General features: G+C 38.8%; 1 protein-coding gene across 3 annotated transcripts in view; it reads right to left on the bottom strand.

Moving 5' to 3' along the window:
• Positions 1–19,183, bottom strand: part of COL14A1 (collagen type XIV alpha 1 chain) — a 202,674-nt gene that overhangs the window by 86,324 nt on the left and 97,167 nt on the right. For all 3 annotated transcript variants that reach the window (XM_004480742.5, XM_004480745.5, XM_004480744.5), the window contains exons 22-24: positions 18,117–18,266; positions 15,211–15,327; positions 3,286–3,432 (exon numbers count right to left, since the gene is read on the bottom strand). In XM_004480742.5, coding sequence (XP_004480799.1) covers positions 3,286–3,432; positions 15,211–15,327; positions 18,117–18,266 — 414 coding nt within the window. The remainder of the gene's footprint in view (positions 1–3,285; positions 3,433–15,210; positions 15,328–18,116; positions 18,267–19,183) is intronic.

The raw sequence follows: 19,183 nt of genomic DNA, 5'->3' as shown, positions 1-19,183 counted from the left end.
ATTCTTCCCATTTTTCCATTTCTTTCCTGAAAAGAGAGAAAAGATTTTCTTTCTTTAGTATTATTGTATAGTAACCATCCAGAGCACAGGTTAAGAAGTACGGTATAAAGGAAAAGAAAATTAATGGCCACCATAGAGCACAGAAGTAGGACCAGTGCATGAAATTAGGAGGGTACATTTAAGCACAGAAGTAGGACCAGTGCATGAAATTAGGAGTGTACATTTAAGTTTAAATTATGGGGTGACCTTCCCTTAACCATAGCTATCCTCAAGGGAATGTTCAGCCTGGGGACATAGTAAGCATCAAAGAGCTGGAAGGATTTGAGCTCAGGCAGACTGACAATTTTCTGGGAATGCTGAAAAGGGAATTCCTTCATGGGCAGGAAGTTCAGAAAAGAGGAATTTTAAGGTCTTTTCCAATGCTAAGATCCAATAAAATAAAAGTTATTTAACTAAAATGATTCAACATTTTAAAAAATGAGATAATTCTCTATTATGTGATATGGAAAAATGTCCAAGACGAACTATTAAGTTTAAAAAAGCAAGTCACAGTATACCACAATATAATCTCTTTTGTGAAAATTAGAAGACTTCTATCATCTCTTTATACATATATATATTTGTATATTACAGATAAAACTTCTTACACCCATTTTCCATTCTTGAATTAGACCAAAATGGTAAAATGGGTATTTCTAGAAAGGAAGAATAGGGAGAGAGAGAGGTCGACAGTCCCCTTTATACTCTTCTGTTATATTATCTTATGGATATATATTACTTTTTTCCCCATTTCTGGATATATATTACATTTAAAGGAAAATTCTGAACCTAAAAAGTTTCAAAAGTAGAAAATTTGAGAAATCTGAATACTTAAACTAGGATTGCAAAACTTTCTTAAATGTACCATAAAGTAATTCTCAAGTTTGATTTATTATCTTAAAATATGTGGGAACAGTGGATGTAATTGTGCATTTTCTTTAAAGTGGAAAATTGAGGCATATCCCAAATTCAGTCAATAAATCAAGAACCAAACCAATGAGAGGCTATGACAGGCTGGGCAGTGCATTTGGACAGAATATCTGGTCAAAGAATCTCTTGGGGAAGAAGAGCCACAATGAACTGGTGATGCATGTTTATATTCTGCACATGGCATACAGATGGTGCTTGTCTGTAGAACAGAGAACAGTCTTGGTCTGCATTGCTTCAGAAAGCTGAAGCAAAGCCAATGGGTGGAAGCTACAAGACAAGAGATGTCCTCAACCTAAGGAAAACATATGTATCAAACAGAGCTGTCCAAATTGAATTACCTGCCCTGAGTTGGTAGTTAACAGTTTTGGGGTTAGGATTGAGGGAAGTTGAAGTAGACTAGGGGTCCCAAATGTAAATACTTGCAGAGGTCAGGCAAATAATGAATATAAGGAAAACTGTAAGGAATGGTAGCAAACTTGAGACCACATGTGGTGACTGAAAGATACAGCACAGTCACTTGGTTCCAGCAGACTGGCACCAAGAGGATATGTGGGCTCTGTGTTACTGGATCTCCTGAACTTTCAAAAAAAGTCTTTAAAACTTAAAATAAACATGGCCCAAAGAAAACATGCATACTGGTGAGCTCTAGTCCTATGGCTATCAGTGTGTGACTTCCAAGAAAACAACAATAGCAAAGAAAAAAGTATATTCAGTGCAATACAGTTTGGCAAGTTCTTTACCAGGTATACTTTTATTAGATCTTTGCTGCTACCATTGGTGGAAAGAGAGCAGGTATTTAATTTTACCAGAACCCAAAGAAGCCACAATGCAAGTAAATGGCAGAAGAGCCCCAAGTTTGTTTGACTATAAATTTGGGCTCTACCATCTACCTATTAACTTCAAAATTAAATGAGCCTATAACCATGAAATGGAGTTTTAATCAGCAATAAAGAGGATACACTCTACAATATGTATGAACCACAAAAGCAATATGCTAAATGAAAGAAGCCAGTTACAAAAAACTACTTTTGTAATTCCATTAATATGAACTGCCCAGAAAAGGCAATAGAAAGAACACTGATGCCTGGAACGGAGGTGGGAATAGGGATTGACTGTGAATGGCACAAAAGAGGTTTCTGGGGTGATGAAAATAATTAAAACTGGATTGTGGGGAGTGGATGTAGTTCAAGTGGTTGAGTGCCTGCTTCCCATGTATGAGGTCCTGGGTTCAATCCCTGATACCTCCTTAAAAAAAAAAAAGGATTGTAGTGATTGTAGTGATGGTAGTACAACTCTTCAATTTACTAAAAAGCTATTGTACACTTAAAACACGTGAATTTTATGGTATATAAATTCTAGCACAATAAAAGTATAGTTCAGAAATACATGTGTAACATGAAATGTTGCGTAGCTTAGTATTATGAAATAAAATCTTTATATTAGAAAACTGACATTACTCAATTTATTAAACTTTCTATCTCTGTTTTCGAAGGTCCCGCATTGCTGATGATTTCTTTCTGCATGATGAAGGGAGGGTGAAAGCCCTATACATAGCCAGTCATCCTTGCTGAATGTCAAATACCTGATGGTGGGAGGGGAGTGGTGGCCCTAGGGAGGCCAAACATGTACCTATTCAGAGGGATCTCAAGTTTAAGATCAAAATAGTTAAGCACACTAATGTCTCCCAAAATTCACTATACTGCAAACCATTTTTAAGGTTCGTGACCTTTAGGTTAGGAATACTTGATTAAAATCCACTCCAAGAGGTTGACACCCTTCTTGCTCTTCAGAACATGTAAAAAGTGCTGTGTTTTAATTTCATATTTTGCCTTTCCCTTCCATGCATCAGCTCTGCAGCCAACTTGGAAAAAGCACAAGAGTGTCTCAAGCAGGCAATAACTCCACGGTCAGCGAATCGGAGCATTTGGCTCCATTCCCACCCTCAAGCCCATGGTGATAAGCCATTGTTTTAATGTCAGGACCTAGTCATTAAACTCCATTTCACACCCCACATACCACAAATGTTCTTTGTGGATATGGATCACAATATAAGTCATTGTTTCCAGGGCTTTGCCATCATATGGTCTTATAGTCCACTGTGAAACATACATAGAGAATGGAAAAAACCAGGCTGATGACATCAGAGGACAGAGGCAGTGAATTCCAGGGTTGGATAAGAGGAGGAAAACTTATATTACTTTTATTCCTGGGTGGCAATAGCTAATAATTTTCTAAATGGAATAAGGTGTTTGAATCAGACAAGATCCTTAAAATACTGTTTCTTCATGGGGCCAGGAGAGAACACTCTTGACTTACGTGTTTTTTCCATTATGCTCACACTAGGTCCCTCAATCTCCTGGTGCTTTGTATAAACACTGATTTTATATTCTGAATCAGGCTGAAGTCCATAGAAGCAGTGCCTGGTTGTTCCTCCACCCACAGTGGCTTCTTGATTTTGTGTATCTATACCAAACACAAAACAAAACATACACATGAATTAAAAAAAAAAAAAATAGCCATCAGTAGATGATTTCTTCTAAAATGTATAACATACATAGTTTACATCAGATAACTTCAGAAAGAATTATACTTGTTTGAGGTAATGTATCTGTTTCTAAAGAGTTAATACATCCACTGATTTTTTTTAACATTGAATGTACAATAAATTCAATATTGTAAATGTACAATAGAGAAACATTATTAATGACTCCTGAGATCATCCCTCTAATGAATGGAGAATCATTAGTGTACATAATTAAATGTACAGATCTTAACTGATATGTTAGATAGGTATGCACACGATTGTATTTATTTTTTAAAAATCAGAAATCCCATTTATTCAAGATGAGTCTCTGTGTTTCTAATCAAATGATTAAAAAGGGACATAAAGGGAAACAGCCTCTAGACACTGTACAATTTTTTAACATCCTGCAGGAGGCTCAGGAGGCTTCCCTTCTAGGAAGTGGTCTAAAGACACAAGCATGGCATTAGAAATCACAGGGTTCTTGGCAATCCCCATGCTCTGTGGACCAGGAAGTGGGTTTCCAGAGTCTCAGCAGTCTTGTTGCATGTATCTGGGTTAATTTAAAAGCACCCACAAATGCAGGCAATGGCTTGGAGCAGCACTGGAGCAGCTGAGAACCCAAGGAGTCCCCAGACTGCCCAATTTCCTTCCTCTAAGCCTTGATTTTTAAATGACACCCTGATTTCTTTCAGTTGCAAAGGAGACTCTTAGGGAGTTCAGAGGAGGTATCACAAATTCCCTGGATCTACTTTGGAAATCTTTATTCTTTTAAAATTGTAATTGCTGACAAAACTAAGGGCAGAGTCTTGCTTTCTGCAGTCATCATTTCTTTAAAGTACATTTTGACTCAACAGAACATTACTATCTATCATAGAGAAACATGCACCTGTATATGTCAATTCACATATGTTATTTTCATTTGAAAAAGGAAGTAAGTTTCAACCACTATCAATAGACCTATTGTCAAGATGAGAAAACAAGATATGGTGCTAAGTGGTTTGGGGCCAGATATGCTGTAGAATGTAGACTCCAGACTTTTTGGTGCCAAGGTTCTTTTTGTTCTACCAAGGAGCCATGCCATTTCCAGGTAGCACCTTCTCTGTCTTTTCTCTACTGTGGCAGAAGACACAACTCTGAAGGCCTGTCCAACTGTTGAATTTATTCATTTTCACATCCACAGCAAAACTGCTCTGCCCCTAGAAGATCTACTGCTGGCTTTTGGGTCTGGAGCCTGGGGAAGTTGGATTAATTATATTAATCATTTCCTGAGGGCTTACTATATACAAAGTCCTGTACTTGGTACATAATGATTAAAAACAACAAAAACAATGATAATAATAGCCAACATTTGATGAGCACTTAGTATAAGTCACTTAGTATAAGACACTATTTTATACTAACTCATTTGCTCCTCATAACATTTATAATTATCCCCAATCTAAAGCCAAGAAACTGAGGGCTAGGAAAATTGTAATTTGCCCAAGTCCACACAGTAAATAGCAGAACTGAGGGAAGCAGACTTGGCCCAGTGGTTAGGGCGTCCGTCTACCACATGGGAGGTCCGCGGTTCAAACCCCGGGCCTCCTTGAGCCGTGTGGAGCTGCCCCATGCGCAGTGCACAAGGAGTGACTTGCCACACAGGGGTGTCCCCTGCGTAGGGGAACCCCACACTCAAGGAGTGCACCCCATAAGGAGAGTCGCCCAGCATGAAAGAAAGTGCGGGGGGTGGGAGGGAATTAAATAAATAAATAAATCTTTAAAAAAAAAAATAGCAGAACTGAGATTTGAATTAAGAAAGCTGAAGCCCAGTCTCAGAAGATGTTCCTTTAATTGTCATTAAAATATTAAAATAAAGTAAATTAAATATCAGTCCTTCAAAATGAAATATTTTGAGAGCTGCTAAGTGCCTATTAAATAAGCAAACATGCTAACTAGAGGAGATGAGCTGAGATATCCTTATGACTTGGTTCTTTATCTTCTACTGGACACACAGCTTACTTTGGTAGCTATAATTATTGAACAATTTCAAATGGATTTTCTTCATAGGTATAGTGTTTATTTTTTTACCACAATGGATAATTGGTTAAGAGGAAGAATCACTGCTACCATGAAAAAGAACAAGTACGCAAATCTGCCTCAGAATTGATCTTCATCTGATCCATAAATTGCATCCATTGGATCAAAGTTTGATAAAACCTTCATTCCAGGAATTTGCAAACAAGTGTTAAACATTGCCATGATTAAATACATTACACATATTTTTAAGTGGGTGAAAGGAACTAGCCACACCTTCAAAATCTATTTGCTGAGCTTTTTAAAAATAAAGAAAATATAAAAACAGATCAGCTAATTTTTAAGAGTAAAATGCAAAAGTGTCAAGTAGCATTTTTTGTCCATTTTGAAACTACAATAGTTAAATTTTAATATATATCTTAATATACATCAGAACATAATATATATTTTTTAAAAAGATTTATTTATTTTCCCCCTCCTCCTACCCCGCCCCCGCCCTGCTGTTTCAGCTGTCTGTGTCCATTCACTGTGTGATCTTCTGTATCTATTTCTCTTTTTTTGTCTTCTATTCTCATCTTTCTCCTCTAGGATTCAGAGGAATTCAATCCTGGGGACCTCTGTTGGGGAGAGAGGTTCCCTGCCAATTGTGCCACCTCAGTTCCTGGTCTCTGCTGTGCTTCGCTTTGACTCTCCCGTCATCTCTCTTTTGTTGCATCATCATCTTGCTGTGTGACTCACTTGCACGGGCACTAGATCACTGTGCAGGCACTGGCTCACCATGCGGGCACTCACGTGGGCACTGGCTCACCACGCAGGCATGCTTTCTCTTCTTTTTCACCAGGCGGTCCCAGGGATTGAATCTGGGTTCTCCCATATGGTAGGCGGAGGCCTTACCACTTGAGCCACATCTGCTTCCCATAATATATATTAATGATAGATCAGAATAAACATATGTGATTTTAAGCTGTTTATGGAAAAATCCTGACTTTTTATAAAAACTTGGTTAAAGTCACTTGCTAAATGGAATATGAAACTTATCTTTATAAATTGCAACTATTACTAAAGAGTTTCAAGAGTGAACTTTACAATCTTTAAAATAAATTGGTCAGGAATGAAATACTGTCTATTTCTATAATTACTTGTCAAATATCATGCAAAAAAAATGAAATAAAAAACTGTTGTTTGTTAGATTTTATGTTACTGTGAAAGGAGTTTGCTAGTAAGAAAAGTTAAGGCCTTGCCCCATCAAGATGGCAGAATGAGAAGCTTCAGGGCATCATCCCATTTACCCACAGAAGCTCTGAACTACCAGTAAGAACTAACAGAAACATCTTTTTCAAAGCACCAGAAAACAGTTGAAAGGACTGCAGAACAGGGTGAGACCCCATCAAGAAATAGGCTACTTAAAAGCAGTAGGATCTGGAAGTGCCTTGGCGTCCCCCAGCCCTCACCAGTCAACCTGCACTCCTAGTATGGATCTCTGGTGGGGGTTACAGGGGGAGCAGAGTAACCCTGTGCACATACTGGGGACATACATGTCTACCCCAATCTGTCTGGTGGTGGCATGAGGGATTCATCATCCCAGAACTTGCCCTGCATATAGAAGACAGCTCACAGAGCTCTCTTACAGAACACTCTGGAAGAGCAGTCGAGTCATGCTGCCTGGGGCAAGAGATTGTTGGCTGTAGGACATATAGTGCAGTGCCCCGTACTATGAGAAATCCATTTCCTAGGGAAGAAGGGATATTTGTATCCATGTGAACTAGAAATTCCTAGGGCCAAATGCACAGGCCCCAAACAAGATGTATCCATAGAAAGAACCGGGGAGGCTCCTAAGATTTGGCCTGAAAATATTCTCTGAACTCATTACAAGGATAACCTCTGAAGGAGGTTACACAACTCAATCTGTAAAGACTGGAAGAAGTGTTTTCTTTTGGCTTCTTTTCTCTTTTTGTTATTGTTCGCTATAGGTATTCAAGGAACTCTCTGTCATAACACTAGCAAGATACAAGCTCAAGGCACAGATACCTGAATTCCAGCAATAACAAATTAACTTAGCAAAATATTCAGATTTCAATAAAGACTAAAAAACATACAAAGAAAGTGATGGCCCAGGCAATGGTGAAAATTAAAGCATTAGACACCATCAAAGAAGGGGATCAGACCTGGGATATTCCAGACAAATACATTTTAAAAATGGTCCTAACTATGCTCAAAGAGCTAAAGGGAAACATGGACCAACAATTAAATAAAATCAGGAAAACAACAGATGAACACAAAGAGAATATCAATGAAAAAATGGAAATTATGGAAAGAAACCAAAATGCTGAAGACTACAGGGACAGAACTTAATAATTCCCAGAGAAGTTCAACAGCAGATTGGAGCTACAGAAGAATGAATCAGTGACATTGAAGATGAGACAATTGAAATCATCCAGTCTGAGGAGCATAAAGAAGAAAGAATAAAGAAAAATGAACAGAGCCTGAGGACGCTGAAGGACACTGTATTAGTCAGCCAAAGGGGTGTTGATGCAAAATACCAAAAATTCGTTGTTTTTTATAAAGGGTATTTATTTGGGGTAAGAGCTTACAGATACCAGGCCATAAAACATAAGTTACTTCCCTCACCAAAGTCTATTTTCATGTGTTAGAGCAAGATGGCTGCCGATGTCTACGAGGGTTCAGGCTTCCTGGGTTCCTCTGGACTCAGCTCCTCTGTTTCTCCACAAGGTCAGCTGTAGACTATCAAGTGAATGGCTCTGTCTCTCTCCCTGGGGTTTCTGCTGTGTCTAAGGAGCCATCTCTACTCCTCTGTGTTCTTCTCCTGGCTCAGGTCCTATCTTCCCAGGGCTTGCTTCTCTTTCCTCTGCTTGCTGATTTCCTGAGGCTCCAGCTTAAGACTTCAGCATCAAACTCCAACATCAAAACTCCAACATCAGAAACCCTCCAACTCTGTCCTTTGCCATGCCTTTTATCTGTGAGTCTCCACCCACCAAGGGTGGGGGCTCAAAAACTTACTGGCACAAGAGGTTTACCTAATTACTTAATCAAGTAATCCTCTGAATCTGATATAATCTAATATGCCCAAAGGAAAAGATCAGTTTACAAACATAATCCAATATTTCTTTTTGGAATTAATCAAACTGCTACATCCAACATCAAAACTCCAACATCAGAAACCCTCAGTTCTGTCCTTTGCCACGCCTTTTATTTGTCAGTCCCCACTCACCAAGGGGTGGGGACTCAAAGCCCTAATGACGTGACCCAACCAAAGCCCTAATCATAACTCAATCATGCCCAAGTACAGATCAGATTACAAACATAATCCAATATCTATTTTAACCATATCAAACTGCTACAGACACCATCAAGTGTTACTAGGGGTGAAGGGCAGAGCCAATAGGGAGTTATTGCATAATGAGTGTAGGGTTTCTGTTTGGGGTGAAGGGAAAGTCCTAGTAATGGATGGTGGTAAGGGTACTGCCACACTGTAAATGTGAATAATCCCACTGAATGGTATATTTGGGAAGGATTGGGATGGGAAGATTTACTTTTTAATCTATGTTTTCTCAATTTAAAATAAAGAAGAAAGAGAAACTAGAGATAATGACAATTAAATGTAATACATAATAGTGGATGGAGTCACAGATGGAGGAGAAAAGGCTCAAAAGGACATTACTGGGACATAAGAAAATTGGAATACAGAATATAAGCTTTATATCTATGTTAAATGTCTTGAGCTTGATAACTGCACTTAAGGTGATTACATAAGTGAATATCCTTGTTCACAGGAAACATACATGGAAGTATTATGTGTTCAAGGAATATAACACATGCAACCCGCTCTCAGGTGTTCACAAAATAATTAGATAGACAGATAGATGGGATAGAATGATAGGGAAAGGTGGCAAAATGCTAAAATTGGTGGATCTGTAAATACAGGAGCGTTGGCGTATGCTGAAGTTCTCTGTTTGGGTTTTGTATTTCTTTTGCGGTTGTCCTATAAATTTGAAATGATTTCAAAATAAAAAAGTTTAAAAGAAGAAAAAAAGATTGGTTAGACCCTGTGCATACACATTCATTCTGTGGTTCCTGTGCTCATAATAACTGCTTTTTGATCCTTAACTACCTTGGGAGTCTCCTGGAACCTTCTGTGAGCCACCTGCTCACAGAAGGTGATTTAGGATTTCCTAAATCCTATGCATGGCTTATAGCATTGTATCTCCAAAACTTCCATTTTTTGGACTCTCCAGGAATCCGTTCTAGAAATGTGATATTTTCTCTCCTCTGTTTCTTGTGGATACTCATGCATTTTACACACCCTTGCAAGTAGAATATAAATGGAAAAATTACTACAGTATTGGAAAACTGGAGCAGGCACATTAACATTAATGGGAAACAGTATTGGTTTGGTTCCCAATACTAACAAAGAGAGGTTACATGAATGAGGGTGCAGCCATGTTGCTTTTGGCAAGTGGGATTCAGGTCTAATGGCTTGGCCTTAAAGGAAAACATTTGAACTGATCAAATGATGACTAATTTCCTCAACCCTTTGTGCCAAAACCAGGAAGTTAATTTTATTTTTTTGGGAGTGGGGGAAAAAAACCCTCTGCCTTTATTTGTACATTCATTCTCATGAAGCAAGGCTAAATAATTTCTCTAGATTATTAGCAGAATAACAATGATGCCACCAACTTGACTTATCAAAGTGTCTTATGAATAATTAGATCCACAAGCAAATGATACTCAGGATCCAGGAAACTACTCTGCTGGAATTTTAAGATTTAAATATGTTTTTTCCCTAGGTCTTTCAAATACCCTAATCACTGATCTCTGAATCTTGAGAATAGGTTTCCCTCCACATCATCTCTTTTTTCTGGATTCTGATCCCAGTAAGGTAGGCTCTCCATTCTGGTACAATTCTCTGTCCCAGTGAATGAATGATAGTGCAAAACTGACATTTCAGTACTTACAGATAGAAGGCAAGTGGAGCATACTCTGAGCCCTTTTCTAGGCTGCTAGAAAGAAGTTCATCAGCCTATGGGAATTAGAGAGGGAATACAGAATTTGGGACTATATGTCACTTAAACCCTTGAACTTAAAGGAAAATGCTATATCCAACTTTGGGTGCCCACTTAACTCAAAAATAGCGGGAGAGAGGAACAGAATCCCAGAGCATCCCACAGAACTAATGGAAGCTCTCATGGGGTTCTGAGTTACCCAAGTCCAATCAAAAATCTCTCACTTTGGTCTGTCCTAAAGTATCAAAAAGCTGACAATTTAATTTGGCAAATGTGGATAACTGACTCAAAAACAGTTTTTATTTCAGTCTCTCCTGAGAGGAACTTGTCCATCTGGCAATCTTTTTTTCTTTTTCTTTCTTGGCTATAAGAAAGTCATAATAGTTACGTGAGTAGAGGACATCTGTTGTTTTGGCCTGTTTTACATTTAATCCCTCTTTTTTTGGATCCTTTGCCCTCTCCACTCCTGTTCCTTATGGTTTGGAGAAAACTAAACACCCTCCCACTAGATGGATAGGAGACAACCAAGTCTGGCCAGTTGGTCTATTTCATGGTCTTGGACTCAATGACAGATTCAGGGGCATGTGACCCAAACCAGGCCAATATGACTCAATTCCTGGACTTTTGTTGGAAATATTGAGAAAGAGAAGCTGTCTTTTCACTAAGGCTGCTAAGGAAGAAGATGTGATTCCAGGGCCAACTCACAGTGCTTGCCTGAGAATGATGCCGGAGGAAGACAGAGGAGAGCAATGGAACAAGACTTACCTTGATGGCATTGAACACCTAGATCCTGAAGTGCCTGAAGCCAGCAGACACGGTACTCTTGGACATCTCAATATATTACCCAGTAGATTGACCCATTGCTCAACTCACTTTCATCTGGGTTTCTGCCATTTTCAAATAAACCAGAAACCCTGTGTGATACACCCTGGCTACTTTATTCACAAAAGCTTTGGAATTCTGAAGATATTATCTCAGTTAATAGCCTCAAAAGAGGAAATCTTAAAGAAATTGAAGCTCAGAGAAGAAAACTGACCAGCAGTTGTGGTTACAGCCAAGGTCTCTTCACTGATTTCATCTCAAAACAACTAGTTTAAAAACTGGAAAAAATAATCTTCCAAACCATAGGAATCTGGCCGAGACACTCAGCAATGGGTTGCCCTACAATAAAGCTTTTCTACAACTATGGAGGAATTGGGTCCCATTTATCCTGAGTATTTCCTCTGATTGGGATGGAAGGGCTGACATTTCTGCAGAGACAGCACAGGTAACTAATGGAAGATGTTGCCCAGTCTAAATAGTTGGGTCAGTCGGACTATTGCCCATGGATGAGTGGTTATCTTACCACAAGTCCTTCAAAGGCAGTGAATCAGGACAGTGACCAGTTTTCTTTGTAAGATAAAACAACTCAATTCTTCCCCACTCCAAACTAGATATAAGTTCTGTAACTTAAAACATCTAATAGTCGCCATTTCCATCTCTATATTCACTCCCCCAAACACTCATTTTTGTCAGCTAGAAGTTGTTCATGTCCACTGATTAATAATATTAAGTAAGACAAGTGAGTGAATGAGATGTAGAATAATTGGGCTCATAAATTTCTCAGCTATAAATGCTGATGAGAAATAAACTGACTGACATTTGTGGTCATTCTTATTTAATTGAGACTATTGCAGCTAGGTCAAAGAAGTTTCTGACAGCCTACACACAATACTGAGGGAGTACAAGTCAGCTTAACCTGAAGAGAAGAAGAAAATGTGGACTCATATTTTTGCCAGCACAGATCTTGTCCCCAGAAAGAATATATTGAGAATTTAGACTACCAGATCAATATTATCAGACATAACAATATCTGTGCTGGTTAGGCTAATGTGTCAGCTCAGTCAGGTAATTGTGCGCAGTTGTTTGGTCAAGCAAGCGCTGGGATAATTGTAATACAAGGACTTCCACGGACTTTAGTCACCAGTGAGTTCTTTGTATAGATGGCTGGTTACATCTACAATCAACCAAGACGATTGCCTTCAGCAATGAGTGACGTTTTATCCAATCAGTTGAAGGCCTTAAAAGGGGACATGATTTAAGCATTCAGAGAGAATTTTCTGGCTTGACTTTGTACAACCAAGATCTCCTGGGAACTCATCAAGGACCTTCATTGGAGCCCCGGGTTTGCAGCCTGCCTGCAGAATTTGGACTTGTGCATACCGACAGTCACATGAGAGAATTTTATAAAATCTCATACTATTGACAGATACCTCTTGTCAATTCTGTTTCTCTAGAGAACTCTGATTATTACAATATCCTACGTTAAGAATCCAAATGCTTGGGAAGCAGACTTGGCCCAGTGGTTAGGGTGTCCGTCTACCACATGGGAGGTCCACAGTTCAAACGCTGGGCCTTCTTGACCCATGTGGAGCTGGCCCATGTGCAGTGCTGATGTGTGCAAGGAGTGCCGTGCCATGCAGGGGTGTCCCCGCGTAGGGGAGCCCCACGTGCAAGAAGTGTGCCCCATAAGGAGAGCTGCCCAGCACAAAAGAAAGAGCAGCCTGCCCAGGCATGGTGCCGCACACATGGAGAGCTGACACAACAAGATGACGCAACAAAAAGAAACACAGATTCCCATGCCACTGACAACAACAGAAGTGGACAAAGAAAAACACACAGCAAATAGACACAGAGAATAGAATTCTGGGGTGCGGGGGAGGGGATAGAAATAAATAAATAAATAAATAAATCTTAGGGGAAAAAAAAAGAATCCAAATGCTGTTTTACAAATATGCTAAATTAAAAGCTTTTTTGGAAAGTGGATGTGGCTCAAGTGATTGGGCCCCTGCCTACCACATGGGAGGTTCGTTGTTCAATTCCTGGTGCCTCCTAAAGAAACAAGGAAGACGAACAGACAGAGCAAGTGCAAACCATGAGGGGTGGGGAGAAATAAATAAAATAAATCTTTTTAAAAAAGCATTTTATTAAAAAAAAACATGGTTCTCATTAATTCCAGTGATAAAGTCAATTTTGATACATCTTTATGACAATCTTTATCACCATAATTTTTATGAAAGAATGTATACCCACAGGGCCTATGTCTCTTCATTTCAGTTTCTTAAATTATATAAAAGGATTAAAGTATTGTGGCATAATCTGAGATTGTAATTCTTATATTGAGTACTTTTCAAGCTTCACAAAGACCACTCATCTCTTAAAGTGTGATTTAACAGTCTTATAAAAATAACTGAAATATAACTCAAGATTTTATATTTCTGCTTCTTGAATAGTTGCATATCTTTCATATTTTCTGCTGAAGCACCCCATAAATCATCTTCATACAAGCACAAAATCCATGTGACTTGTCCTAACTTTCTCTTCTTAAATGTTTATTCTGGATTAAAGCCACTCCCATATATTTAGCTGAGGTCATGCAGAAGGGACCCTTACATTACACACAGGAACTCAAGGAAGCCGTGGCCCAGCAGGGCTATCAAACAATGCCTCGGTTAGGGTTGGCAGGAGTATCTTCTAGTGGGATGCTCCTACCTCAGCTCATGTTCTAAAGGAAAAATATTTCCAAATGCTGTCACATTCTTCTAAACCATACTTTTCACTGTTATGGATTAGTACAAAAGAGGCTTTTATGGATTTTGAATGTAGTTATAGCTAGGATATGGGGTACTAAATCCAGTCGTATCCAAAACCAAAATGGCAGCTCCTTCTGCTTTTCTTTAAGGAAAACAAGCGATCATTTGTCCAGGAAGAAAAGGCTCTATTTTTAAGAACCTAACTACCAAGTTTGAAAAAAAAAAAAAAAGTAAATATCATTTGGGATTCCTTTATGTCCCTTCCCCTTCAAATAACAAGACCTTTTTTCCTACAGTGTATACAAATTCCATTAAAATATTTTTCATTATTTGATCTTATCTTTGGAATGCTATCTATGATGATAATATGGAAAAAAGTGTTAATAGGGCCTAGAAACTCACTGTTCTGCTATCAGTATTTAGTTGTTATTCTTGGCTTTTTTAATGACAATAAGAAGACATTTTTAGTGTTTCAATTCTGGAATAAAGTCCCAAATCTTAGATGTACTCAAGAGCTGTAACACTGAAGAACCTGGCAGAAATATATTATACTGTCTCCTGAATGAGAGTTTGTTCTTTACCAATTATTCTCACAAGTAGAAAAAAAAAAACACTAAGAAAAATATTAAACCCAAACTTAGATCCCCAGAGAGTGAATGCCAAAATTATAGCACCATAATTTTTTTAGTGTATGTTAGTTCTGGTTATTCTGCTTCAGTTACCAAAAGCAGCTAACGTGTCTTTAGTGCTCACTGTGTGTAAAGCATTACTGCATGTGATCTACACGGATTTATCCTCACAGAACCCTACAAGAGCAGTATGATGATTATACCCATTAACAGTTGGGAAAGTGGAGGTTTGGAGAGATTAAATAAGTTTCTTAACCAGCCAGTCTCACTTTAAATCCTGTATTATTAAGAAAAAAATTTTAAAAGGAAAATAAATAAATAAAATAAAAACAAAAAGATCCTGCATGATTAGCCATTAAACAATATTGTGTCTTCAAGAAGAGGACTCTTGTGTAATGTTGCTCATACATTCTCCACAATGCTTGGCATAGAACTAAGTACACTAGCACTTGAGAAAAAACTAGGTGATGGATTGCACTTACCCTGGAGGGATTCTATGACAATCCTGTAGGCCGAGGCATGACGCTGCACCTGCCACCGAGCACACAGACTGGTCATTTGAACCTGGTCTGCTTGGAGATTGGTTACACCCAAGAACACTATGATAAAATAGAAACATAATTATATCTTACATCAGATGCCACCAAAGTCCCTAAATCTGAAATTATAAAACATGACAAAAGCCCGATTCAATGCTCCATACTCAGAAGAGGGAAATTCATCAACTCACAATAAAATAGCATATAAAACAGTTATTTTATGATTTGAAAAAGCAGGTTCCAAAACATTATATATGATATGGACTGATATTTGCAAATGAAAAGGAAATATAAATTCACAAGGAAAAGACCAAGCACAATGGATGAGAGAAATTCTGGGTGATTTTAATCTTCCCTCTTCATTTATTTGCATTCTCTATAATTTCTTTAAGTGTGACTATGGAGCACCTTTGCAATGACTGGCCTTCAAAACGTGATTGGATGAGAATGGAAAAAAACTTAGAAACATAAAAGTGGAAGTTTACATAGATAAAAACAAATTATAAAAGTAAATACATAAATTCTTATTCATCTTAGAACATTGTGGCATGTAAAAATGATTCCCAAAAAGCTTATTTTGGGAAGCATTAAGCATGTTGCTTCTTCAATACAACAGAGGAGTAAGCATGGAGTGTTTATCATTTTAAATCCACACAGAAAATAGAAAAAATTAACATTCACTTGTCCTAATGATCTCTAACATCCATCCACAGAATTTTCTTTTATTTTGCCCTCTCTCTTATCCACCCCATAAAATAAAAATAGCTTAAAATTATTTTTTCAAGATGGCAAAATAATCTTTTCTGATCTCAACTTATGCCTTTACATTATTCTTTTCTGTTAGATAAGAGAGGAAAGACCTTTTTTACTAATGCCAAATAAACAAATCCTCTCTTCCCTAATAATTATTCATATAACCACACAATTTAAAAATATCTTGGTTTAATTAATTTGAGATTGTAAGGGGTGATTGTTGCTTGGGAGACATTACAAATAATAAACCCATATATTTTTTGCTTTAAGGACAAGAATATAAAACAATTCAATGCTCTCAATCTTTCAAAATATGTTTGTGGGAGCAGATGTGGCTCAAGCAGGTTGTGCACCTGCCTCCCACATGGAAAGTCCCGGGTTCGGTTCCCATTGTCTCCTAAAGAAGACAAGCAGACAACAAGCTGACAGATGAGGGAGCCATCTCAGGGTGTGTGTGTGGGCAGGGGGAGGGGGATAGAAATAAAATAAAAATACAATAAATAAAATAAAATGTTTGTAATGTTCAACATATTTATTAAGGGAGAGGAAAGAAGGAAGAGGGAAGCAGAGGGAAGAGGATAGAAATGAAGAGAAAAGCGTAGGGGGAAAAGAGACCGATAAAGAATCACACAAACAGAAAAACTGGTGCAGAAAGAAAGGGTAACCTAGAAAGGAAAATAGATGAAACAGGGAAGGAGAGAGAGGAGGATGGGGAAACTGCACAGGGCACGCTCCGGTGTTCCTAAGGAGAGCTGGGAGATTGCTATAAACGCACAACAGAGAGAAGTTCCTTGGAGGTTATGGTGGTGCCCAAAACAGTATCACTTCAACAGTCAAATGAGAAACACAGGCCAAAGGCTTCCAAGAACTGCTGAAGTCACAGGCTACGTATTTAGAGATTACTATTTTTTTGTATGCAGTCTATAGTGTCTCAAGGGATTCCATGAAATAGAAATTCAGGAAGCCTTCTTTAATGAAATCCAGGGTGCTTTAGAATCAAACATAATACATGCCCCCATTCTTGCCTGAAACTATTTATCAGATTAATTATTTGGTTAGGGATGAGGGGCCAAGTGTATTAGATGAACTACTACAATAATAATAATGGTTACTCATTAAGAGCTTCTATAGGCTACAGACAATGTGCATATATACAATGTCTTTCTTCCTCACAATTAGCCATAAATTGGTTATTATTATCTTTATTTTACAGTTGAAAAATTGGGGCTCAGAGAAGTTAATTTGCTCAAGATCACACTAATAAGTAGCAGATTCAAGACTTCTTTTACTATCACCATGACTGTCACTGTCCAGTGTGGGGCCAATACGTTTGATAGCACTCAGGATGATTTGAATTAGCACACAGCTAAAAATTCCCATTTTCATTTGGGAAATTTATGTATTACCTTTAATGTGTATTAAAAGAGAGATTTTCTGTTTAGGGTAAGTATATAGGTTGTTTAAAGTATTTAACTGAAAAACCGTAAGTCGATTTGAATATACTAAACAGATGTGTGGAGGTGTGACCAGCATCAGGAATATGGAACATTCGGACTGAAGTCTGGAAAACACTGCATTGTGCCATGGTGTCTGGGAGTGGTTTATGCCAGTGAGAAGTCCCAGATGGTGTGCAGACTGCATGAAAACCCACAAGAGAGAGGGATGTCCTTAGAGTGGTGCAGGGACTTTTTAGGGGTGGGTGGCAGTGGGAGTGGGGGGTGGAGGAAGGGCAGTGAGAGAAGGCAAAGGTCCCCCTTGTCCAAATTTGACTGGGGTTGACTGTGTCAGGCCACAGGCTCGTTGGAAATTTTCACCTAAATTGAAAAACCCCAACAAAGAATTTCCAAAAGGAAATCCTGTCCACAGCCATCAAGTGTATTTGAATGGCAGGTGCTGAAATTCCGCCTGCCAACCAGCAATTCAGATCTGCCGCGGTGAGTAAGGCGCGCACCTTGCTTTCCATGAAACACTGTCCAGACAGTGCGGCGTTGAGGAAAAGGAGAACCAACCGCCAAATCGAAGCAGCGGTTCAGTTACAGTGAAAACAAAGCAGCAAACCGCAGGCGGGGGCCGAGGCGGCAGGACAGGAACCTTACGTGTTTTCACTACGCCCGTCAGAGAGTCGCTGTAGCCCGAGGCCTGGGAGGCAAATATTTTCACGTTGTAGTCCATCCCACTGAGGAGGTTTGTGATAAGAATGGTATTAATGTCAGCTCCCACGAAAGTTTCCAGTGTTGGGCCAGGAACTAAAGGAGGCAAAGGGTGTGTTTCAGTTACAGCAGAACGTGCAAAAATGATGTGCTCTCAACTGGTTTTTAGTTTCCCAGGATTACACAGCAAGCAAACAACAGGGTTTGAAAACAGTCTCATCTAGCTCTAAAGCCTATAGGCTGACTACCATACTCTAGATTTTTCAGGGACCTAATCCTTTTCCTGAAAGGTCTTTCTCTGAGGCTTTCTCAAAGTAGCTGTTCCACCTTGTGATCCACTCCTCCACCACATTGTTGAGGCCTTTGTGGCACAAATGCTATGTCACCATAGGCAACAGGGAACTTGTCAAGGTGAAGAAATCCTTCTCTACTGCCCCTTCTCAGACTCTCTGCTTGGTCTCCAGTAGGCATGCAAGCATCAGATTTTGTCATGACACCATGCCATGTCCTACCTTGTCACATGGGGAGCCAACATGTCTGTCACCACTCTAGTTTTATCCACTCTTCTTATGATTTCTAATACCAAACAGATGAAACTTTTATTCCAAGGCACTTGACCAGCTGGCTTTTTGTGCCTTTCCATATTCACCTCTGTTTCAGCTGAGTGGGATCTTTGGTTAAGCAGTAAAACATTCCTTGCTGAGTCCTAAACAAATTTATTTACCTCCTACTTCTTTTCATACATGGTCCTTCATTCTTCAAGGACTTTGCCAGGAGCCCTCTTCCAAGAGTACATTAATACATATTTATATATATTTTTATTCATGTGTTATCACAATAGCGATTCTCCCATGCCCCAAGCATTGAACACTGTGTGGCAAATGACCACATACAAGTCTCCCACTTGGTCTAAAACAGGGTTTCTCAGACTATTCAGGCTGGATAATTCTTTGCTGAATGAATTAGAAGATGTTTAGCAGCACCCACAAAATGCCAGTAATACTCCCCTAAAA

This window comes from Dasypus novemcinctus, chromosome 14, assembly GCF_030445035.2.
Source record: "Dasypus novemcinctus isolate mDasNov1 chromosome 14, mDasNov1.1.hap2, whole genome shotgun sequence".
NCBI lineage: Eukaryota > Metazoa > Chordata > Mammalia > Cingulata > Dasypodidae > Dasypus > Dasypus novemcinctus.
This window is presented reverse-complemented; position numbering and strand designations above follow the sequence as displayed.